Source organism: Nerophis ophidion, linkage group LG09 (assembly GCF_033978795.1).
Source record: "Nerophis ophidion isolate RoL-2023_Sa linkage group LG09, RoL_Noph_v1.0, whole genome shotgun sequence".
NCBI classification, from domain to species: domain Eukaryota; kingdom Metazoa; phylum Chordata; class Actinopteri; order Syngnathiformes; family Syngnathidae; genus Nerophis; species Nerophis ophidion.
In genome coordinates, this window is record NC_084619.1 from 9,489,307 (window position 1) to 9,516,152 (window position 26,846).

The window sequence follows — 26,846 nt, forward strand, 5'->3', positions numbered from 1 at the left end:
CACTCGCGACTCTGGCACTGGACCAACGATAAAATATTTACCTTTTATCAGACAAAGTGGGTCTGTATAATGCAACATTGCAATGACCCTGGAAGCATACTTCCAGAAAAAAACATCCTGCCTGTTGAAAAAAAAAAATGACATCAAGGTTTTAAAGGGTTGTTGGTATTGATTGCCATTTTTGACACACTTGCATGACATCCTAATCAATGGTAATGTCATCAGTTAATGGATTGTAGTGTAGGACATGTTTATCAGATGACACCCATATTGGCTTATTTTGTCTAAAGACCCTTCAGACGGGACGCACGACAGATCTCTCGGATTGGCCTTCTACCAGGAGACAGTAGTTTCGTCACTAGGGATGTCCGATATCGGACCGCCGATATCATCGGCCAATAAATGCTTTAAAGTATATCAGAAATTATCGGTATCTGTTTCACAATTATTGGTATCGGTTTCAAAAAGTAAATTTTATGACTATTTAAAACGCTGCTGTGTACACGGACATAGAGAGAACAACAGAGCGCCAATAAACCTTTGTGTTCTACATAATATCCACGGCTTTTCGCAAACACAAGTGAATGCAAGGCATACTTGGTCAACAGCTATACGGGTCAAACTCAGGGTGGCCGTATAAACAATTATAACACTGTTATAAATATGCGCCACACTGTGAACCAACACCAAACAAGAATGACAAACAAATTTTGAGAGAACATCCGCATCGTAACACAACATAAACACAACAGAACAAACACCCAGGACACTACAATATACACCCAACCCCGCCCACCTCAACCTCCTCATGTCCCAACATAGCTGTATGTATACTTTTGACCCAGCAGATTTGGTCACGTTTTCAGTAGAGCCATAATAAATTCATAAAAGAACCAAACTTCATGAATGTATTTTGTGACCAAAAAGTATGTGCTCCAATCACTTTATCACAAAAAAATACAGGTACTAAACACAAACACATACAACATACACACATATGCAACTATATGGACAATTGAATGCATGGCTGAGTACAGAGGAGACATGTGAGTAAACACTATCACAGGAGCCATCTGCACCAGGAGCTCATCAGACCATGGCCACTAGGACGCTGACACAAAAGTTACCCCCAAGCACAGCCGATAACCCCCTGAGGCAGATGGCTCATCTGAGGAACGTTGTAAAATAAAAATAATAAAACTTGTAAAATAGTAAGAACCATGAGTAGAGATAAATAATAAAATACAAGACATATGAAGGTTGATAGGGAAAAAAAATGATATACAGTAAATAAATCAATCAATCAATCAATGTTTACTTATATAGCCCTAAATCACTAGTGTCTCAAAGGGCTGCACAAACCACTACGACATCCTCGGTAGGCCCACATAAGGGCAAGGAAAACTCACACCCAGTGGGACGTCGGTGACAATGATGACTATGAGAACCTTGGAGAGGAGGAAAGCAATGGATGTCGAGCGGGTCTAACATGATATTGTGAAAGTTCAATCCATAATGGATCCAACACAGTCGCGAGAGTCCAGTCCAAAGCGGATCCAACACAGCAGCGAGAGTCCCGTTCACAGCGGAGCCAGCAGGAAACCATCCCAAGCGGAGGCGGATCAGCAGCGCAGAGATGTCCCCAGCCGATACACAGGCGAGCAGTACATGGCCACCGGATCGGACCGGACTCCCTCCACAAAGGAGAGTGGGACATAGAAGAAAAAGAAAAGAAACGGCAGATCAGCTGGTCTAAAAAGGGAGTCTATTTAAAGGCTAGAGTATACAAATGAGTTTTAAGGTGAGACTTAAATGCTTCTACTGAGGTGGCATCTCGAACTGTTACCGGGAGGGCATTCCAGAGTACTGGAGCCCGAAATGAAAAAGCTCTATAGCCCGCAGACTTTTTTTGGGCTTTGGGAATCATTAATAAGCCGGAGTCCTTTGAACTAAATAAAATATTGCATAATTAATAGGATAAAAAAATAAAATACAAATGACTTCAATAAAATAACTAATAACGTATGAGATTATGGCTGCTAAAGTCAGTACAGTACAGCAGATTTGGTCACATTTTCAGTAAAACCCATAATAAATACATTAATGAATGTTTTTTGTGACCAACAAGTATGTGCTCCAATCACACTATCACAAAAAAATTACAGTTGTAGAAATTATTGGAAATTAAAGACAGCCATGACATTATGTTCTTTACAAGTGTATGTAAACTTTTTGACCACGACTGTATTACTGTTTTAAACTAAAATCATCAAAAAAACGTGATTGACAAATTTCACTTTGATACACTGACTCACAGACCAACTTGCGCCAAATTGCTCTCATAAATGCTAACAAGAGACGTTAAAGGGGAACATTATCTCCAGACCTATGTAAGCGTCAATATATACAGAAAAAAGACCATATATTTTCTCAACCGATTTCCGAACTCTAAATGGGTGAATTTTGGCGAATTAAACGTCTTTCTGTTTATCGCGCTGGAGGCGATGATGTCAGAATGTGACGTCGCCGAGGTAACACACATTTTCATTTTCAACACATTACAAACACCGGGTCACAGCTCTGTTATTTTCCGTTTTTTTGACTATTTTTTGGAACCTTGGAGACATCATGCCTCGTCGGTGTGTTGTCGGAGGGTGTAACAACACTAACAGGGAGGGATTCAAGTTGCACCACTGGCCCGAAGATGCGAAAGTGGCAAGAAATCTGCCGCCAGACCCCCATTGAATGTGCCGGAGTGTCTCCACATTTTACCGGTGATGCTAAGGCAGACATTGCACAGAGATGTATGGATAACCTGCAGATGCATTTGCAACGATAGTCAACGAAATCACAAAGGTGAGTTTTGTTGATGTTGACTGCCAGCTAATCGATGCTAACATGCTACGCTAATCGATGCTAACATGCTATTTACCGGCGATGCTAAAGCAGACGTGGCACAGAGATGTATGGATAACCTGTAGATGCATTTGCAACTATATTACGTTTCCTTCCACCCACATTTAATGCGAAACAAACACTTACCAATCGACGGATTTAAGTTGCTCCCGTGTCACAAGATGCGAAAGTCCTGATTGTTTGGTCCGCACATTTTACCGGCGATGCTAACGCAGCTATTCGGCCATGCTATGACTATGAATTCGCTCAATAGCTTCAGTTTCTTCTTCAATACTTTCATACTCCAACCATCGGTTTCAATACATGCGTAATCTGTTGAATCGCTTAAATTGCTGAAATCCGAGTTTGAATCCGAGCTACTTTCACTATATCTTGCTGTGGTATTCCCATTGTTTGTTTACATTGGCAGCACTGTATGACGTCACAGGGAAATGGCCAGTGTCTTAGCAGAGAGCGAAAATAAGGCACTTTAAAGCTTTATTTAGGGATATTCAGAGACCGGTAAAATTTTGAAAAAAACTTCAAAAAATACAACAAGCCACTGGGAACTGATTTTTATTGTTTTTAACCCTTTTGAAAATGTGATAATGTTCCCCTTTAACGCATTTCAGACAAAATACCCCAATCTAATCCGGTATAAACACGTTGCTGTCTGAGCGACTAAGAGATGCAATTGTGTACATTGAACCTACAAAATGTGCTCAGAGGGATCGTTCTATACTCAGAGGAATACCAGACGGAGCTGGTTTTATGATGCGTTCAAGGACCGTTGAACAGAGTAGGATGACACAACACCCGCCAGAAATAATCAACAATAATCATAGATATTATTTGTTACGCACTTTTCACTTAAAATGTTTTTACAGTTCAGACCAATATTAAAAAAAATAGCAGATAAAATACTACACCTAAATTTCTTTTACTGAAGCATAATGTCGAGGTTTAAACAAGGGGGAGATGACGGCAGACGGACACCAGGTGGGTGTTATATCCAAATATTTATTTTATATATATATATGTATAAACCATATATATATCAATCAATGTTTATTTATATAGCCCTAAATCACAAATGTCTCAAAGGACTGTACAAACCACTACGACTACGACATCCTCGGAAGAACCCACATAAGGGCAAGGAAAACTCACACCCAGTGGGACGCCAGTGACAATGATGACTATGAGAAACCTTGGAGATGACCTCAAATGTGGGCAACGCCCCCACCACCCTCTAGGGGACCGAAAGCAATGGATGTCGAGCGGGTCTAACATGATACTGTGAAAGTTCCATCCATAGTGGCTCCAACACAGCCGCGGGAGTTCAGTTCAAAGCGGATCCAAAACTGCAGCGAGAGTCCCGTCCACAGGAAACCATCCCAAGCGGAGGCGGATCAGCAGCGTAGAGATGTCCCCAACCGATACACAGGCGATTGGTCCATCCTGGGTCCCGACGAGCGGTCCATCCTGGGTCTCGACTCTGGACAGCCAGTACTTCATCCATGGTCATCAAACCGGACCCCCTCCACAAGGGAGGGGGGGAACAGAGGAGAAAAAGAAAAGAAGCGGCAGATCAACTGGTCTAAAAAGGAGGTCTATTTAAAGGCTAGAGTATACAAATGAGTTTTAAGGTGAGACTTAAATGCTTCTACTGAGGTTGCATCTCGAACTGTTACCGGGAGGGCATTCCAGAGTACTGGAGCCCGAACGGAAAACGCTCTATAGCCCTCAGACTTTTTTTGGGCTTTAGGAATCACTAATAAGCCGGAGTCTTTTGAACGCAGATTTCTTGCCGGGACATATGGTACAATAATATATATAATAAAACAATATATATAATAAAACAACAATATAACTAGGGAAATTGAGTGTGAACAAGATCGAAGAGTGTGTATGGTGTAAGGCTATGTACAGGATTTAACTGGAGGGATAAGTGTTGGAGGTGCGTGTTGAGAGGAGCGGTGCAGTCTGACAAGGGCAAGACAGGCAGGGTAGTCAAGGAGCGGAAGCGGGGTCGAGAGGCAGGAGCGAGTCGTCGTTGTCCGGGGCGAGCGAGGAGTCAAAAACCAGGAAGCACGAGGAAGACAGGGAAGATCCGGAAGCACACGACACACAGTGTGACCCGGGGAGGAACACAGGGATGGTACGGAAGGCTATACTCCGGCGCCGGCATGCCGAGTTTTGCAGGCTTATGAAGGCAGGTCCTTCATTACTGGCAGATGTGGTGATTGTCAGTGAATGAAAACAGCTGGCCGTAACACATAAGAAACAAAAAACATGCTGTCATGACCGGGACAATGGTGTGGTTTGTTTTCCCGTGGTGCAAATCGACTGGACCGGATATGGCGTGAAGGTAATGACATCTTTTATTATTAACTCGAAAATTTTACAAAAAAACAAAGGGTATATAGAAACATAAGGCGCTGTCAGCGGAGGTAAAAAAAACTTGGCTATAAAAACAAAACTACTACTACAACGTAAACTATGGACATAAAACAAAACTTGCAAACTATGGCATGAATAACGAAAACTTACTTGGAACGAGAAAGGGAGCATGGATCATCGGCATGGATAACAAGGGTGATGTCGCCAGGCTGACTGCCTGGCAACTGCAGGCTTAAATAGTGCTGTGGTTTTTAACAGGTGCATGAGTCCATGTGAATCAGGCGCGTGACATGACAGGTGAAAACTAATGAGTTCTCGTGGTGACAAAAACAAACAAGTGCACAATGAGTCCTGAACTAAACAGAGTGTGACCACCAAACATGACACATGGAAAAATAGTGGCTTTATTTAACAGTGTGTCTATTTTTTTTAGCTCATCAAAAAAAAAACTTTGGTCAAAAGTTTTCAGTGTGTTTTTAAGTAATGTTTGAGCACGTTCAACAATACCACAATCATATGGATAACCATGCTCATTTTGCTCTGGAGACATTCTGTCACGCCTATGGTTCATGTTTTGTTTTGGTAATGCTGTGTTTAGTTTTTTGGACATTTAGTTCTGTTTTGCATTTCCTTGTTTTATCTTACCATGCCAACTGATTTAGTTTTCTGTCATGTCTGATCATGACTTTTGTATGGCCTTATTACCCTGAGCATCCCCAATCTCATCTGTTCTCAAAGCTAAGCAGTGTCTGGCCTGGTTAGTACTTGGATGGGAGACTGCATAGGAATACCAGGTGCTATTGACCTTTGGACTCTAAGTTCCTTTTTTTGTCACTCGCTGTTTTGTTACCATGACGACCAATCAGTTCACCTGTCTTTTCTCACACCTGTTTTCACTTATCATGTTCATTATTTAAGCCACAGCTACCAGTTAGTCAGTCTGGCAACATCACCTCCTTCACGACCTCGATTATCTGCTTCATGCCTTGCAATGCTGTCCATTTTGTCCACGTACGTTTTTGTTATTCATGCCACTGCGCAATTGTTTTTGTTTCATGTTTGTAGTTTATAGTCTTTGTGCTAGTCTTTTGTTTCATAGCCCAGTTTTTTGTACCGCCATTGTGCGCGCTTTTTGTTGGTTCCTGTTTTTAGTTTTAGTGTTAAAATAAAGATGTCTTTACCTTCATGCCGTTTCCACTCCATTCGCTTTGCACCTCGGGAAAACAAACCAAGACCAAGTCCAAGCCTGACACATTCAAACTAATATTTGATATCATTACATCTCATTAGTTGCTTTATGGACCGTGCGTGTGTGTGACAGTGACAAGCCTGAATGCCCCCAGACTAATTTTGCGGACGACAAACTTTTTTTTTTTCAATATAGCTAATAATTGTGAAAAATATATACATACATTTTAACAATATATATGTTGTGTCAAACCACTCATTTTAATATAAAGTGTTCTTGTTATATTTTTATTGTAGCGCTGTCGGAGAATATTATTTAAATCACATTAATCACACTTTTGGAATATGATCAATTATGGTTAATAGGAGGTTATTAGTCGCTTGCAAAATGGAAATGAACATGTACGGTCAAAATGATTAATGAGATATTTATTGTGATTAATCACATGAGTTGATTTGTTACTTGTAACAGCTCTCATTTTTTTGTCTAAAAAATGTATCTTCCCAGCAGACACAAGACATTAAAATGACGCTGAGAACTTGTTGAATTAGGTCCTGACGTTGAGCAACTCAAATATAACGTTGAAACAACATGCTTTTGGACGGCGTTTAATCAATGTTGGGTTCAAATTTTGATTTGACCATTAAAATTAAAGTTTGGTCATTTATACATTTTGGTAATTTCTCAACCAATATTCTACAACACAAATACAATGTTGAAACAACATGCTTTTTGACATCGTTTAGTCAATGTTTGGTACTGACGTGGATTTGACCATTGAATTTTTGTCATTTCGCAACCAATATTGTCAGAGGTATCTGTTGTTGATGAACCCCAAGATGCAGAGACGGAGGCAGGCATAGAATATGAAAACATGATTTAATTCAAACTAAACAAGAACAAACAAAAAGCACGTACATGGGCGGAATAACAAACTAAGGGAGCTAGCACTGGAAGCTAGAAAACAAAAAGGAACTTTAGCATGGAAGCTAGTGGATAGCAAGCAAACAGAAAAACTGGAAATAACTAATGCTAACAGAGACAGCTTACCGCTACGACGACCGGGACAAAATGTAGCATGACAGGTAGTAGCTGTAACAAAACGACACGTAGCACGACAAGAGTGATATGTGGCAATAACAATACAAATGACAACACAATGATCCAGCAACTGACAGAAGACAAAGCAGGTACAAATAAGAGTGGGCTGATTGGCAACAGGTGTGGCCTGGTTCCAATCAGCCGCAGCTGAGGAGGAACACAGCACTCAGGGAACAAGACAGGAAGCTGACAAAATAAGAGCACTAGACAGGAACTAAAGACAGGAGATACTAAACACAGAGGAAACAGACAAATGCAGAGGAAAAAACTAAAAGATAGACGAACTGTCAGGGGAAAGCCTGACAAATATTCTACAATACAAATACAACGATGAAAAAATTTGCTTTTTGACGACGTTTAATCAATGTTGGGTTCTGATGTTGATTTGACCATCGACATTTTGTCATTTCCCAACCCATATTCTACATCACAAATACAACGTTGAAACAACATGCTTTTTGACAACGTTTAATCAATGTCATGCAGGTCGTGATGTTTTTTGGACCATTGAAGTTTGGTCATTTATACATTTTGGTAATTTGTCAACCAATATTCTACAACACAAATACAATGTTGAAACAACATGCTTTTTGACATCGTTTAGTAAATGTTTGGTTCTGACGTTGATTTGACCATTGAATTTTTGTCATTTCGCAACCAATATTGTCAGAGGTATCTGTTGTTAATGAACCCCAAGATGCAGAGATGGAGGCAGGCATAGAATATGAAAACATGATTTAATTCAAACTAAACAAGAACAAACAAAAAGCACGCACGTGGGCGGAATAACAAACTAAAGGAGCTAGCACTGGAAGCTAGAAAACAAAAAGGAACTTCAGCATGGAAGCTAGTGGATAGCAAACAGAAAAACTGGAAATAACTAATGCTAACAGAGACAGCTTACCGCTACGACGACCAGGACAAAATGTAGCTTGACAGGTAGTAGCTATAACAAAAACAACACGTAGCACGACAAGAGTGACATGTTGCAACGACAATACAAATGACAACACAATGATCCAGCAACTGACAGAAGACAAAGCAGGTACAAATAAGAGCGGGCTGATTGGCAACGGGTGTGGCCAGGTGCCAATCAGCCGCAGCTGAGGAGGAACACTGCACTCAGGGAACAAGACAGGAAGCTGACAAAATAAGAGCACTAGACGGGAACTAAAGACAGGAGATACTAAACACAAAGGAAACAGACAAATGCAGAGGAAAAAAACTAAAACATAGACAAACTGTCAGGGAAAAGCCTGACGAATATTCTACAATACAAATACAACGATGAAAAAATTTGCTTTTTGACGACGTTTAATCATCAATGTTGGGTTCTGATTTTGATTTGACCATCGACATTTTGTCATTTCCCAACCCATATTCTACAACACAAATACAACGTTGAAACAACATGCTTTTTGACAACGTTTAATCAATGTCATGCAGGTCTTGATGTTATTTTGACCATTGAAGTTTGTTCATTTATACATTTCGGTAATTTGTCAACCAATATTTTACAAACAAATACAATGTTGAAACAACATGCTTTTTGACATCGTTTAGTCAATGTTTGGTTCTGACGTTGATTTGACCTTTGCATTTTTGTCATTTCGCAACCAATATTGTCAGAGGTATTTGTTGTTAATGAACCCCAAGATGCAGAGACGGAGGCAGGCATAGAATATGAAAACATGATTTAATTCAAACTAAACAAGAACAAACAAAAAGCACGCACGTGGGCGGAATAACAAAGTAAAGGAGCTAGCACTGGAAGCTAGAAAACAAAAAGGAACTTTAGCATGGAAGCTAGTGGATAGCAAACAGAAAAACTGGAAATAACTAATGCTAACAGAAACGGCTTACCGCTACGACGACCAGGAAAAAATGTAGCATGACAGGTAGTAGCTGTAACAAAAACAACACGTAGCACGACAAGAGTGATATGTGGCAACGACAATACAAATGACAACACCATGATCCAGCAACTGACAGAAGACAAAGCAGGTACAAATAGGAGCGGGCTGATTGGCAACAGGTGTGGCCAGGTGCCAAGCAGCCGCAGCTGAGGAGGAACACAGCACTCAGGGAACAAGACAGGAAGCTGACAAAATAAGAGCACTAGACAGGGACTAAAGGCAGGAGATACTAAACACAGAGGAAACAGACAAATGCAGAGGAAAAAACTAAAAGATAGACAAACTGTCAGGGGAAAGCCTGACAAATATTCTACAATACAAATACAACAATGAAAAAATTTGCTTTTTGACGACGTTTAATCAATGTTGGGTTCTAATGTTGATTTGACCATCGAATTTTAGTCATTTCCCAACCAATATTCTACATCACAAATACAACGTTGAAACAACATGCTTTTTGACAACGTTTAATCAATGTCATGCAGGTCGTGATGTTTTTTGGACCATTGAAGTTTGGTCATGTATAAATTTTGGTAATTTGTCAACCAATATTTTACAACACAAATACAATGTTGAAACAACATGCTTTTTGACATCGTTTAGTCAATGTTTGGTTCTGACGTTGATTTGACCATTGAATTTTTGTCATTTCGCAACCAATATTCTACAACTCAAATACAACGTTGAAACAACATGTTTTTTTTTCATTTACTGTCAGGTTGTGATGTTTTTTTCTGTCATTGAATTTTGGTCATTTCCCAACCGATATCATATAACACAAATACAACGTTGAAACCATTTTCTTTTTGACGACGTTTAATCAATGTTGGGTTCTGACGTTGATATGACCATTGAAATTTCGTCATTTCCCAACCAATATTCCACAACACGAACACAACGTTGAAACAACATGCTTTTTGATGACGGCTAATCGACGTTGTGTCATGACTGGGACTGTGGTGGGGTTTGTTTTCCCGAGGTGCAAAACGATTGGAGCGGACACGGCGTGAAGGTAAAAGACATGTTTTAATTCTACTATAAAAAGGAACAAACAAAAGGCGCGCGCAAAGCGGAGAACAAACTTGGCTATGAAAACAAAACTAGTTCTATAACATAAACTATGGACATGAAAACAAAACTTTAAATCTACGGCATGAATAACGAAAAAACTTACTTGGAACAAGAAAGTAACGTATAAAATACTACACGGTCTAGCTCCATCCTGTCTTGCCGATTGTATTGTACCATATGTCCCGGCAAGAAATCTGCGTTCAAAGGACTCCGGCTTATTAGTGATTCCTAAAGCCCAAAAAAAGTCTGCGGGCTATAGAGCGTTTTCATTTCGGGCTCCAGTACTCTGGAATGCCCTCCCGGTAACAGTTCGAGATGCCACCTCAGTAGAAGCATTTAAACTCATTTGTATACTCTAGCCTTTAAATAGACTCCCTTTTTAGACCAGTTGATCTGCCGTTTCTTTTCTTTTTCTTCTATGTCCCACTCTCCCTTGTGGAGGGGGTCCGGTCCGATCCGGTGGCCATGTACTGCTTGCCTGTGTATCGGCTGGGGACATCTCTGCGCTGCTGATCCGCCTCCGCTTGGGATGGTTTCCTGCTGGCTCCGCTGTGAACGGGACTCTCGCTGCTGTGTTGGATCCGCTTTGGACTGGACTCTCGCGACTGTGTTGGATCCATTGTGGATTGAACTTTCACAGTATCATGTTAGACCCGCTTGACATCCATTGCTTTCCTCCTCTCTAAGGTTCTCATAGTCATTATTGTCACCGACGTCCCACTGGGTCATTATTGTCACCGACGTCCCACTGGGTCATTATTGTCACCGATGTCCCACTGGGTGTGAGTTTTCCTTGCCCTTATGTGGGCCTACCGATGATGTCGTGGTGGTTTGTGCAGCCCTTTGAGACACTAGTGATTTAGGGCTATATAAGTAAACATTGATTGATTGATTGATTGAACGTGGATCATCGGCATGGAAGGCATGGGTGTGTAGAAAATGATAGAGGGTGACTACCTGGCAACTGTGGCTTAAATAATACTGTGGTGATTGAAGACAGGTGCGTGACATTGGGGCAGGTGAAAACTAATGGGTTGGAATGGAAACCAAACAATGGAGTGAAAAAACAGGAACTAATGGAGTCTTGAAGTATTCTAACACAACTAAAGAAAACATGATTACAAAGACATGACAAGTTGGGTTCTGACGTTGATTCCACCATTACATTTTGGTCATTTCACAACCAATTTTCCCCAACACAAATTCAACGTTGAAACAACATGCTTATAGACGACGTTTATTCAATGTCAAGTTTTTTTGACCATTACATTTTGGTCATTTCCCAACCAATATTCTACAACACAAAAACAACATGCTTTTTGACAACGTTTATTCACGTCATGTTGTGATGTTGATCCGACCTTTGACACTTGAGAATCCAACATTGGACATCAACGTTATCTCAATTTACAAATCCAAATATTTTGCAACGTCGTTCACAAGTGTGTGAATGTGAGTGTGAATGTTGTCTGTCCGTCTGTGTTGGCCCTGCCATGAGGTGGCGACTTGTCCAGGGTTTATCCCGCCTTCCGTCCGATTTGTCATGAAAAAGGGAGGTTTTGGGGTTGGTGCACTAATTGTAAGTGTATCTTGTTTTTTTATGTTGATTTAATTAAAAAAAATAATAATAATAAAAAAAAAAAAAATTAAAAAAAACAAGAGGTTGCCCACATATGCGGTCCTCTCCAAGGTTTCTCATAGTCACTGTCACCGACGTCCCACTGGGGTGAGTTTTTCCTTGCCCTAATGTAGGCCCTACCGAGGATGTTGTTGAGGTTTGTGCAGCCCTTTGAGACACTTGTGATTTAGGGCTATATAAATAAATATTGATTGATTGATTGGAATAAGCGGTAGAAAATGGATGGATGGATGGATGATTGATTGATTGATTGATTGATTGATTGAAAGTGTAACAAAATGACTTTCGAATTGTTTTTTTTTTGTTTTTTGTTTTTTTCATGAAGCAGCCTCTTTTTGACGATAACTCGAACTGACAGGCGCTCAATACGGACTCGAACCCACGGTCACACAGCGCGTCAAAATGGCAATAGTGGAGAGGTGCACGATACTATGAGTCCCCCCCCCCAACAAAATAATAATAATAATAATAATTAAAAAAAAAAAAAGAATACATCCACGCTCAGTGATCATTTTATATAATCTACCTCAGGGGTCAACAACCTTTTTGAAACCAAGAGCTACTTCTTGGGTACTGATTAATGCGAAGGGCTACCAGTTTGATAGACACTTAAATAAATTGCCAGAAATAGCCAATTTGCTCAATTTACCTTTAACTCTATGTTATTATTAATAATTAATGATATTTATCTTTGTGGAAACACTGATCATCTTAATGATTTCTCACAAATGTATATATAAATATTTTTATGAATATATTGCGACTCTTTAAAATTCAAAATTCAACCGAAAAAAAAGAAAAAAAACAGAAAAACTAGCTAATTCGAATCTTTTTTTTAAAAATAAAAAAAAATAATTTCTGCGATGAGGTGGCGACTTGTCCAGGGTGTACCCCGCCTTCCGCCCGATTGTAGCTGAGATAGGCGCCAGCGCCCCCCGCGGCCCCGAAAGGGAATAAGCGGTAGAAAATGGATGGATGGGAAAAAATAATTTATGGAACATAAATTAGTAATTTTTCCTGATTAAGATTATTTTTTAGAATTTTGATGACGTGTTTTGTTAGAATATATAACAAATTGGACCAAGTTATATTTCTAACAAAGACAAATCATTTTTTTTAATTTTAATCATAATAAGTTGGAAGGAATATTTCACAAATATCCTTCGTCGAAAAAAACGGAAGCTAAAATGAAGAATTAAATTAAAATGTATTTATTATTCTTTACAGTAAAAAAAAAAAAAAATTGAATATTGATTTAAATTGTCAGGAAAGAAGAGGAAGGAATTTAATAGGTATATGTGTTTAAAAATCCTAAAATAATTTTTAAGCTTGTATTTTTTCTCTAAAATTGTCTTTCTGAAAGTTATAGGAAGCAAAGTAATATCCATCCATCCATCCATTTTCTACCGCTTATTCCCTTTCGGGGTCGCGGGGGGCGCTGGCGCCTATCTCAGCTACAATCGGGCGGAAGGCAGGGTACACCCTGGACAAGTCGCCACCTCATCGCAGGGCCAGCAAAGTAATAAAATAAATTAATTTATTTAAAGTCTTTAACATATTGTCTTGGATTTTCACATTCTATTTGAGTTTTGCCTCTCTTAGAATTAAAAATGTCGAGCAAAGCGAGGCCAGCTTGCTAGTAAATAAATACAATTTAAAAAAAAATAGAAGCAGCTCACTGGTAAGTGCTGCTATTTGAGCTATTTTTAAGAACAGGCTACTCATCTGGTCCTTACGGGCTACCTGGTGCCCGCGGGCACCGCGTTGGTGACCCCTGATCTATCAGCGTGGGTGCGTACATAACCCACTCCGCTCGCCCGGTGCTCCCACTCACTGAGCAGTTCCCGCGGTGCGCGCACACGAGTGCGGGCTTTTTCATTCATCCCCGGGAAGCTGCGCACAGCATCATCAGCACCATCATCTGCATCCTCCTCCTCCTCCTCCTCCTCCTCTCCAGTCCCCTTCTCTCTCTTCCACGGAGCGTTTCTCCAGCAGAGGATTATGTCCACGGTGCTGCGTTCAATGCCTCCGCGGCACACGGCAGAGAGGAGCCGCTAGGGGACACGCGTCTCCACCGCGCAACAAGAGGTGTGTGTGTGTGTGTTTATGTGTGTGTGTGTGTGTGCAACTGTGCGTGCGTGGCGCGTAAATCATCCGGAGGAGCAACAATAAAAGTATCTCGGAGCGGTTTAATCCGGGGGAAGGAGTTTTGCCCGGATTGCACGGTGCGGCTGCGGGGTTGAAGACACCTCGGCTGGCGGATGGTTGTCGATTCTGAAGAGAGGAGTCACCTCTGCAAGGTGAGCACTAAAAAATTGAGTTTGCATGGCATGACTTTAAGAAAAGAAGCGAATGGTGGGGAGTTCATGCAGGAGTGTTTTATTTTTTTTATTTTTTTTTTAAAAGGCTGCAGCATAAAATAAGTTTAAGACACTACGAATGTGTAGAAACAGGTGAATAAAAGTGAAGTAAATTATATTTATATAGCGCTTTTACGTAGTGAAACCCAATATCTAAGTTACATTTAAAGCAGTGTGGGTTGGAACTGGGAGCAGGTGGGTAAAGTGTCTTGCCCAAGGACACAACGGCAGTGACTAGGATGGCACAAGCGGGATTCGAACCTGCAACCCTCAAGTTGCTGGCACGGCCACTCTATACCAACCGAGCTAAAAACCAGCATGGTTGTTAAATAAACGCATTTCCAGTTGACTTATTGCATGTTTGCAGGAATAACTAATACAATAGTGGCTTTTTTGTATCCATTCTCTCATTTTAAAGTAAAGAAGTAAGTTGTTTTGGAGTTCTTGCAGCGTAAAGTATGCACTTTTGAGGCTTTTTTTGGGGTGGGTCATTTTTAACCAGCTTTGTCCTGGTAAAATCACGGCACGATAACTTCGAAATAAAGACAGCTTCAGTTTGTTTTCTTTGTTTAAAAATAGAACAGGTACATTCTGAAATTGTACAAATCATAATGTTATTTTTTTTTAAACTTACTTGTTGCAGTTAATAGTATTCTATCTTTATATGTTGTTTATATTGTCTTGCATGCATGCAACATAAAGTATGCACACAAATCATAATGTTGGATTTTTTTTTTTTTTTACATTTACATGTTGCGGTTAATAGCACTCTATCTTTGTTTTTGGTTATTTTATATTTTCTTGCATGCATGCAACATAAGGTATGCACATTTGAGGCTTTATTGGGGTCAGTTTTAAGCAGCTTTGTCCTGGTAAAATCACGGCACGATAACTTGAAAATAAAGACAACTTCAGTTTGTTTTCTTTGTTTAAAAATAGAACAGGTACATTCTGAAATTGTACAAATCATAATGTTATTTTTTTTTAAACTTACGTGTTGCAGTTAATAGTATTCTATATCTATATGTTGTTATTTATATTTTCTAGCTAGCATGCAACATAAAGTATGCATATTTGAAGGTTTTGGGGGTTTTTTGGTCAGTTTTAAGCAGCTTTGTCCTGGTAAAATCACGGCACGATAACTTAAAAATAAAGACAACTTCAGATTGTTTACTTTGTTTAAAGATAGAACAAGCACATTCTGAAATTGTACAAATCATAATGTTGTTGGGGTTTTTTTTACATTTACATGTTGCGGTTAATAGCACTCTATCTTTGTTTCTGGTTATTTTATATTTTCTTGCATGCATGCAACAAAAGGTATGCACATTTGAGGCTTTATTGGGGTCATTTTTAACCAGCTTTGTCCTGGCAAAATCACGGCACGATAACTTCGAAATAAAGACAACTTCAGTTTGTTTTCTTTGTTTAAAAATAGAACAGGTACATTCTGAAATTGTACAAATCATAATGTTTTTCTGTTGTTTTTTTTAAACTTACGTGTTGCAGTTAATAGTATTCTATATTTATATGTTGTTATGTATATTTTCTAGCTAGCATGCAACATAAAGTATGCACATTTGAAGGTTTTGGGGGGTTTTTGGTCAGTTTTAAGCAGCTTTGTCCTGGTAAAATCACGGCACGATAACTTCGAAATAAAGACAACTTCAGTTTGTTTTCTTTGTTTAAAAATAGAACAATTACATTCTGAAATTGTACAAATCATAATGTTTTTCTGTTGTTTTTTTTAAATTTACGTGTTGCAGTTAATAGTATTCTATATCTATATGTTGTTATTTATATTTTCTAGCTAGCATGCAACATAAAGTATGCATATTTGAAGGTTTTGGGGGTTTTTTGGTCAGTTTTAAGCAGCTTTGTCCTGGTAAAATCACGGCACGATAACTTAAAAATAAAGACAACTTCAGATTATTTTCTTTGTTTAAAAATAGAACAGGTACATTCTGAATATGTACAAATCCTAATGTTTTTCTGTTGTTTTTTTTAAACTTACGTGTTGCAGTTAATAGTATTCTATATCTAAATGTTGTTATTTATATTTTCTAGCTAGCATGCAACATAAAGTATGCACATTTGAAGGTTTTGGGGGTTTTTTGGTCAGTTTTAACCAGCTTTGTCCTGGTAAAATCACGGCACCATAACTTAAAAATAAAGACAACTTCAGATTGTTTACTTTGTTTAAAAATAGAACAAGTACATTCTGAAATTGTACAAATCATAATGTTGTTGGGGTTTTTTTTACATTTACATGTTGCGGTTAATAGCACTCTATCTTTGTTTTTGGTTATTTTATATTTTCTTGCATGCATGCAACATAAAGTATGTACATTTGAAGCTTTTTTTTGGGGGGTCATTTATAAACAACTTTGTCCTGGTAAAATCACAGCACGATAACTTAAAAATAAAGATAACTTCAGTTTGTTTACTTATTTAAACATAGAACAAGCACATTCTGAAATTGTACAAATCATAATGTTTATATATATATATATATATATATATATATATATATATATACATACACTGCGAAGAGGTGGCGTCTTGTCCAGGGTGTACCCTGCCTTCCGCCCGATTGTAGCTGAGATAGGCGCCAGCGCCCCCCGCGACCCCGAAAGGGAATAAGCGGTAGAAAATGGATGGATGGATATACACACACACACACACACACACACATTAGTGTTGTCTCGATACCAATATTTTGAAAAATGTATTGAAATACATTTTGGTACTTTTCGATACTTTTCTAAATAAAAAGGGACCACAAAAAATGGTATTATTGGCTTTATTTAAAAAAAAATAATCTTAGGGTACATTAAACATATGTTTCTTATTACAATTTTGTCCTTAAATAAAATAGTGAACATACAAGACAACTTGTCTTTTATTGGTAAGTAAGCAAACAAAGGCTCCTAATTTAGTCTGCTGACTTATGCAGAAACATATTGTGTCATTTTTCATTCTATTATTTTGTCAACATTATAAATGACAAGCTGTAAAAATTGATTATTAATCAACGTGTTTATTTACTGTTAATATCTGCTTTCGTTCTCTTTTAACATGTTCTATCTACATTTCTGTAAAAATTTAATAATCACTTATTCTTCTGTTGTTTGGATGGTTTACATTAGTTTTTGATGATACCACGCATTTCGGTATCGATCCAATATCAAGTAGTTACAGGATCATACATTGGTCATATTCAAAGTCCTCCTGTGTCCAGGGACATATTTCATGATTTTATAAACATAATATAGATTAAAAAAAGAAAAAAATATGTAATCATAGTAGTATCGACTAGATACACTATTGTACTTGGTATCATTACAGTGGATGTTAGGCATAGATGGATCCATGGCATGGCTGTTAGCAGTTAGCTATTGTATCCTCCTACGGTGTGTAGTGAAGCATGTTTAGCTATTCCTCGTCCTACAGGGATGATGCTTATAAGAAACTTACTATATTTGTCGCCATGGAGGCGAGGATTAGTGATTTAGAAGTAGCTAAAACACTGCCGACTGCGGCTGGACGTTCGCCGCTAGCTAGCTAGCCATGTCTTAAAGCACCTCTTCCTGAGTGCGTTTCAGTGTCATAACTTTATCTTTATCTTTAGTTTTTAGGCCAAAATGCATCCGTTCTCCCTTTTCTGTCCACACACTGTGTCTGCTTGTAAGTACTCCGTGATTGTGCAATGCCGAACATGCTCCTCCGCTCCTATAACCAGCAATGTCATGACGTGCTAATGCGCCGTCATGCCAGGAAACCGGTTCCTTTTCAAACAGAGTATAGTACCATTTTTTTTATTCATTAGTACCGCAATACTCTACTATTACCGGTACACCCTACACTGTTGCATGTGAAACGTTCCCCCAATAAGGAAGAATTTTGTAAGGCTGCTCAATGGCTGAGATCAGTTGGTCTACTAAATCCTTTCAGCAAAAATACGGCAAAATGATGAAGTATGACACACAGAATGGACCTGCTATCCCCGTTTAAATGAGAAAATCTCATTTCAGTAGGCCTTTAACTCAACAAATTGATTCCCGAGCGCGGGCCACCGCTGCTGCTCACTGCTCCCCTCACCTTCCAGGATTGGTCAAATGTAGAAGGTAATTTCACCACACTTAGTGTGTGTGTGTTTGTTTGACAATCAGTGTTTTTTTTAACTTTAATTTTAAATCAACTGAAGACTTGATTTTGTTATGTTTCGTCATCCAACTAACAAACTGTTAAGGGTTAATCGCTGCTCACTGCTCCCCTCACCTTCCAGGATTGGTCAAATGTAGAAGGTAATTTCACCACACTTAGTGTGTGTGTGTTTGTTTGACAATCAGTGGTTTTTTAACTTTAATTTTAAATCAACTGAAGACTTGATTATGTTATGTTTCGTCATCCAACTAACAAACTGTTAAGGGTTAATCCAGCCATGCATTCATTTTCTACCGCTTGTCCCTTTCGGGGTAGCGGGGGGGTGTATGTATATTTAATAGTGGATTGCACATATATCGCAAGAACGCTCCGCTTTGGGAGCAGCGTCGAGTCTGCGTGTCTGCGGCAGTGTGATAGGACTTTATGGCCTTTTTCACTGCTCTTGGCTGCCTGTCACAATAAAAGCTTCTATACCACACACACACACACACACACTCATACAATCCCTAAATATCATTCATTGGGACACGTAATGAAGTACCACAGCATCAGACAATTGAGTTTATTTATATCCTCAAGAGCAGTCATCTCTTTTATTGTCCCAAAAAAAAAAATGTTGCTTTCTTCAGCCTCGACTTGTCGAAGCGGGGCCAAGGTCTCCGTGTCTGCGGACCGGTGTCGGCAGAATAATCGTGTTAAGCCGTTAAACCTGAACTGTACTTCAGGTCACAGCATCAAAGTGTGTGTGAGAGATTTTTCCACACAGACGTACTATAAAATTGTGTCTGACTGACTTGATGAGACTTTAAATGTATAAACTGCGTACAGTCCTTGTCCAAAGTTTACATACACTTGTAAATAACTTAAAGGGGAACATTATCACCATTTCAGAAGGGTTAAAACCAATAAATATCAGTTGCCAGTGGCTTATTTTATCTCTCGAAGTTTTTTTCAAAATTTTACCCATCCCGGAAATCCCGAAAAAAGGCTTTAAAATCCCTGATTTTCGCTATCTGCGAAGCCACCGTGCATTTTCCTGTGACGTCATCCAGTGATGCCAATACGGACACCACAGCAAGATATTAGCTCGGATTCAGACTCGGATTTCAGCGGCTTAAGCGATTCAACAGATTACGCATGTGTTGAAACGGATGGTTGGAGTATGGAGGCGGATAGCGAAAACGAAATTGAAGAAGAAACTGAAGCTATTGAGCGAATAGCTATTGACGCTATTCGGCCATGTCTGCCTTAGCATCGCCGGTAAAATGTGCAGACCAAACGATGGAGCAACTTAAATCTGTTGATTGGTAAGTGTTTGTTTGGCATTAAATGTGGGTGGAGGGAAATGCTGGATACAAATACAGCTACAAATGTACATACTGTTAGCCTAAATAGCATGTTAGCATCGATTAGCTGGCAGTCATGCCGCGACCAAATATGTCTGATTAGTACATAAGTCAATAACATCAACAAAACTCACCTTTGTGATTTCGTTGACTATCGTTGGAAATGCATCTGCATGAGGCATAACGATGCAGTATGTACAAACAGCTAGCCTAAATAGCATGTTAGCATCGATTACCTGGCAGTCATGCCGTGACCAAATATGTCTGATTAGCACATAAGTCAATAACATCAACAGAACTCACCTTTGTGATTTCGTTGACTTTATTGTTGGAAATGCATCTGCATGAGGCATAATGATGCAATATGTACAAACAGCTAGCCTAAATAGTATGTTAGCATCGATTACCTGGCAGTCATGCTGCGACCAAATATGTCTGATTAGCACATAAGTCAATAACATCAACAGAACTCACCTTTGTGATTTCGTTGACTTTATTGTTGGAAATGCATCTGCATGAGGCATAACGATGCAATATGTACAAAAAGCTAGCCTAAATGGCATGTTAGCATCGATTACCTGGCAGTCATGCCGCAACCAAATATGTCTGATTAGCACATAAGTCAATAACATCAACAAAACTCACCTTTGTGATTTCGTTGACTTTATCGTTGGAAATGCATCTGCATGAGGCATAACGATGCAATATGTACAAACAGCTAGCCTAAATAGCATGTTAGCATCAATTAGCTGGCAGTAATTCCGCGACCAAATATGTCTGATTAGCACATAAGTCAATAACATCAACAAAACTCACCTTTGTGATTTCGTTGACTTTATTGTTGGAAATGCATCTGCATGAGGCATAACGATGCAGTATGTACAAACAGCTAGCCTAAATAGCATGTTAGCATCGATTACCTGGCAGTCATGCCGTGACCAAATATGTCTGATTAGCACATAAGTCAATAACATCAACAGAACTCACCTTTGTGATTTCGTTGACTTTATTGTTGGAAATGCATCTGCATGAGGCATAATGATGCAATATGTACAAACAGCTAGCCTAAATAGTATGTTAGCATCGATTACCTGGCAGTCATGCTGCGACCAAATATGTCTGATTAGCACATAAGTCAATAACATCAACAGAACTCACCTTTGTGATTTCGTTGACTTTATTGTTGGAAATGCATCTGCATGAGGCATAACGATGCAATATGTACAAAAAGCTAGCCTAAATGGCATGTTAGCATCGATTACCTGGCAGTCATGCCGCAACCAAATATGTCTGATTAGCACATAAGTCAATAACATCAACAAAACTCACCTTTGTGATTTCGTTGACTTTATCGTTGGAAATGCATCTGCATGAGGCATAACGATGCAATATGTACAAACAGCTAGCCTAAATAGCATGTTAGCATCAATTAGCTGGCAGTAATTCCGCGACCAAATATGTCTGATTAGCACATAAGTCAATAACATCAACAAAACTCACCTTTGTGATTTCGTTGACTTTATTGTTGGAAATGCATCTGCATGAGGCATAACGATGCAGTATGTACAAACAGCTAGCCTAAATAGCATGTTAGCATCGATTACCTGGCAGTCATGCTGCGACCAAATATGTCTGATTAGCACATACGTCAATAACATCAACAAAACTCACCTTTGTGATTTCGTTGACTTTATCGTTGGAAATGCATCTGCATGAGGCGTAACGATGCAGTATGTACAAACAGCTAGCCTAAATAGCATGTTAGCATCGATTAGCTGGCAGTCATGCCGCGACCATATATGTCTGATTAGCACATAAGTCAATAACATCAACAAAACTCACCTTTGTGATTTCGTTGACTTTATCGTTGGAAATGCATCTGCTGAGGCATAACGATGCAATATGTACAAACAGCTAACCTAAATAGCATGTTAGCATCGATTACCTGGCAGTCATGCCGGGACCAAATATGTCTGATTAGTACATAAGTCAATAACATCAAGAGAGCTCACCTTTGTGATTTCGTTGACTTTATTGTTGGAAATGCATCTGCATGAGGCATAACGATGCAGTATGTACAAACAGCTAGCCTAAATAGCATGTTAGCATCGATTACCTGGCAGTCATGCCGCGACCAAATATGTCTGATTAGCACATAAGTCAATAACATCAACAGAACTCACCTTTGTGATTTCGTTGACTTTATTGTTGGAAATGCATCTGCATGAGGCATAATGATGCAATATGTACAAACAGCTAGCCTAAATAGTATGTTAGCATCGATTACCTGGCAGTCATGCTGCGACCAAATATGTCTGATTAGCACATAAGTCAATAACATCAACAGACTCACCTTTGTGATTTCGTTGACTTTATTGTTGAAATGCATCTGCATGAGGCATAACGATGCAATATGTACAAAAAGCTAGCCTAAATGGCATGTTAGCATCGATTACCTGGCAGTCATGCCGCAACCAAATATGTCTGATTAGCACATAAGTCAATAACATCAACAAAACTCACCTTTGTGATTTCGTTGACTTTATCGTTGGAAATGCATCTGCATGAGGCATAACGATGCAATATGTACAAACAGCTAGCCTAAATAGCATGTTAGCATCAATTAGCTGGCAGTAATTCCGCGACCAAATATGTCTGATTAGCACATAAGTCAATAACATCAACAAAACTCACCTTTGTGATTTCGTTGACTTTATTGTTGGAAATGCATCTGCATGAGGCATAACGATGCAGTATGTACAAACAGCTAGCCTAAATAGCATGTTAGCATCGATTACCTGGCAGTCATGCTGCGACCAAATATGTCTGATTAGCACATACGTCAATAACATCAACAAAACTCACCTTTGTGATTTCGTTGACTTTATCGTTGGAAATGCATCTGCATGAGGCGTAACGATGCAGTATGTACAAACAGCTAGCCTAAATAGCATGTTAGCATCGATTAGCTGGCAGTCATGCCGCGACCATATATGTCTGATTAGCACATAAGTCAATAACATCAACAAAACTCACCTTTGTGATTTCGTTGACTTTATCGTTGGAAATGCATCTGCTGAGGCATAACGATGCAATATGTACAAACAGCTAACCTAAATAGCATGTTAGCATCGATTACCTGGCAGTCATGCCGGGACCAAATATGTCTGATTAGTACATAAGTCAATAACATCAAGAGAGCTCACCTTTGTGATTTCGTTGACTTTATTGTTGGAAATGCATCTGCATGAGGCATAACGATGCAGTATGTACAAACAGCTAGCCTAAATAGCATGTTAGCATCGATTACCTGGCAGTCATGCCGCGACCAAATATGTCTGATTAGCACATAAGTCTATAACATCAACAGAACTCACCTTTGTGATTTCGTTGACTTTATTGTTGGAAATGCATCTGCATGAGGCATAACGATGCAATATGTACAAAAAGCTAGCCTAAATAGCATGTTAGCATTGATTAGCTGGCAGTCATGCCGCGACCATACATGTCTGATTAGCACATAAGTCTATAACATCAACAGAACTCACCTTTGTGATTTCGTTGACTTTATTGTTGGAAATGCATCTGCATGAGGCATAACGATGCAATATGTACAAACAGCTAACCTAAATAGCATGTTAGCATCGATTACCTGGCAGTCATGCCGGGACCAAATATGTCTGATTAGTACATAAGTCAATAACATCAAGAGAGCTCACCTTTGTGATTTCGTTGACTTTATTGTTGGAAATGCATCTGCATGAGGCATAACGATGCAGTATGTACAAACAGCTAGCCTAAATAGCATGTTAGCATCGATTACCTGGCAGTCATGCCGCGACCAAATATGTCTGATTAGCACATAAGTCTATAACATCAACAGAACTCACCTTTGTGATTTCGTTGACTTTATTGTTGGAAATGCATCTGCATGAGGCATAACGATGCAATATGTACAAAAAGCTAGCCTAAATAGCATGTTAGCATTGATTAGCTGGCAGTCATGCCGCGACCATACATGTCTGATTAGCACATAAGTCAATAACATCAACAGAACTCATCTTTGTGATTTTGTTGACTTTATTGTTGGAAATGCATCTGCATGAGGCATAACGATGCAATATGTACAAACAGCTAGCCTAAATAGCATGTTAGCATCAATTAGCTGGCAGTCATTCCGCGACCATATATGCCTGATTAGCACATAAGTCAATAACATCAACAAAACTCACCTTTGTGATTTCGTTGACTTTATCGTTAGAAATGCATCTGCATGGGGCATAACGATGCAATATGTACAAACAGCTGGCCTAAATAGCATGTTAGCATCAATTAGCTGGCAGTCATTCCGCGACCATATATGTCTGATTAGCACATAAGTCAATAACATCAACAAAACTAGCCTTTGTGATTTCGTTGACTTTATCGTTGAAAATGCATCTGCATGAGGCATAACGATGCAATATGTACATACAGCTAGCCTAAATAGCATGTTAGCATCGATTACCTGGCAGTCATGCTGCGACCAAATATGTCTGATTAGCACATAAGTCAATAACATCAACAGAACTCATCTTTGTGATTTCGTTGACTTTATTGTTGGAAATGCATCTGCAGGAGGCATAACGATGCAGTATGTACAAACAGCTAGCCTAAATAGCATGTTAGCATCGATTACCTGGCAGTCATGCCGCGACCAAATATGTCTGATTAGCGCATAAGTCAATAACATCAACAGGACTCACCTTTGTGATTTCGTTGACTTTATCGTTGGAAATGCATCTGCATGAGGCTTAACGATGCAGTATGTACAAACAGCTAGCCTAAATAGCATGTTAGCATCAATTAGCATGCCATGCTAATCAATTCACATTCTATGTAAATCAACATGAATCCGTCCCTGTTCGTGTTGTTACACCCTCCGACAACACACCGACGAGGCATGATGTCTCCAAGGTACCGGAAAACAGTCGAAAAACGGAAAATAACAGAGCTGATTTGACTTACTGCGTGTAATGTGTTTGAGAAAATGTCGTTGACTACCTAGGTGACGTCACGTTTTGACGTCATCGCTCCGATAGCAAATAATAGAAAGGCGTTTAATTCGCCAAAATTCACACATTTAGAGTTCGGAAATCGGTTAAAAAAATATACGGTCTTTTTTCTGCACCATCAAGGTATATATTGAAGTTCTAGTTTTTTTTCACTCCCTTGTTTTGTTGCCATGGTTGCAAATCAGTTCACCTGTCCTCACGGCTCACGCACCTGACCTGTTTTCAATCACCACATCACTATTTAAGCCTGTCATTTTCTGTTGGTCGGCCTGGCGTCATTGTGTTCTTTTCTTGCTCTGTCCGTGCCAGTTTTTGTCATGCCAAAGTCCATGCTACTCTTGTCAAGCCATAGTAAGTGTTGTTCGATTTTTGTTCATAGTCTGTTTATGTGTTAGTTTTGTTCCTTAGCCAAGTTGTGCCTCTGCTGTGAGCGCTTTTTGTTTGTATCTTTTTTTTAGTTAAAATTAAATCATGTTTTTACCTAAACGACATGTCCCGAGCAGTCCGTCTGCTTTCCTGGGAGAACGACCCCGAAGCAAGCTGCGACCCCCCCCCCCCCCCCCCCCCCCCCCCCCTCCCCCATCGTGACACATTCATGAATTTGGTTATTTTATGGATTTATTATGGGTCTACTGAAAATGTGACCAAATCTGCTGGGTCAAAAGTATACATACAGCAATGTTAATATTTGGTTACATGTCCCTTGGCAGGTTTCACTACAATAAGGCATTTTTGGTAGCCATCCACAAGTTTCTGGTTGATTTTTTGACCACTCCTCTTGACATTTATTTACACATTTACACACTCATCTACTCATTGTTGAGTTAAGGGTTGAATTGTCCATCCTTGTTTTTCTAACCATATGCATGTACAGCAGATGGCAGTATTGTCCTGTTTAAGAGTCTCACAACATTGCTGTTTACGGCAGACGAACTGCTTTACGGTAGACGAAAAAGGACTGCTGTTGTTGTGTGTTGTTAAAATCGTGCTGGGAGGACGTTAATGAAACTGCCTAACAATAAACCCACATAAGAAAACAAGAACTGGCCCAACTCTTCTTTAGTTGTGCCAACTTGCTGTCACCCTTTCAAACACTTTTTTCCCACAAGTCTTAGTCACCTCTTGTGCGTGAGTGACAGGAGGAAAAGCTCTCCAAGCAAGCATGTAAAAATCTTTCAACTCCAACTACAAGATGGACAAGTGGTAGAAAATGGATGGCTGGATGGACAAAAAAAGAAAATTCTACTTTTTCTGATGCTGTGGCACGTTTCATATTAAATGCGCGGTTAAGCAACATATTAATAACACAACACGGCTGAGTCAGCGTTGCGTGGAACTCTTTGTTTGCGCCCTAAGGTCCATGGAACGATACACAGGCAAACAGACTTGTTACTTCAGTTCAATGTGGATGGTAAACAAGACGGTATGCAGAAACAGAGGAAAACGTATGAAAAACATTTAGTTTTTTTATATACAGTGGCTCGTACAAAAAACAAATGAACTTGCCTGTCACTTTTCCACTTTGCATCCGTCCATCTTTGATGATTTTTAGCCCAGAAAAGCCGGCGGCGTTTCTGGATGTTGTTGATAAATGGCTTTCGCTTTGCATAGTAGAGCTTTAACTTGCACTTACAGATGTAGCAAAAAACTGTATATAGTGACAGTGGTTTTCTGAAGTGTTCCTGAGCCCATGTGGTGATATCCT

At 39.4% G+C, this 26,846-nt stretch overlaps 1 protein-coding gene across 2 annotated transcripts in view; it reads left to right on the forward strand.

Moving 5' to 3' along the window:
• The window catches only part of zgc:171482 (zinc finger protein), a 323,915-nt gene that overhangs the window by 46,331 nt on the left and 250,738 nt on the right, over window positions 1-26,846 (forward strand). Inside the window, exon 1 of one of the 2 annotated variants that reach the window (XM_061910221.1) lies at window positions 14,114-14,514. The exons of the other annotated variant lie outside the window; for it this stretch is intronic. Coding sequence (XP_061766205.1) covers window positions 14,476-14,514 — 39 coding nt within the window. The 5' untranslated portion in view covers window positions 14,114-14,475. Of the gene's footprint in view, window positions 1-14,113; window positions 14,515-26,846 lie in introns of those variants that run through there. 2 annotated transcript variants of the gene reach the window in all.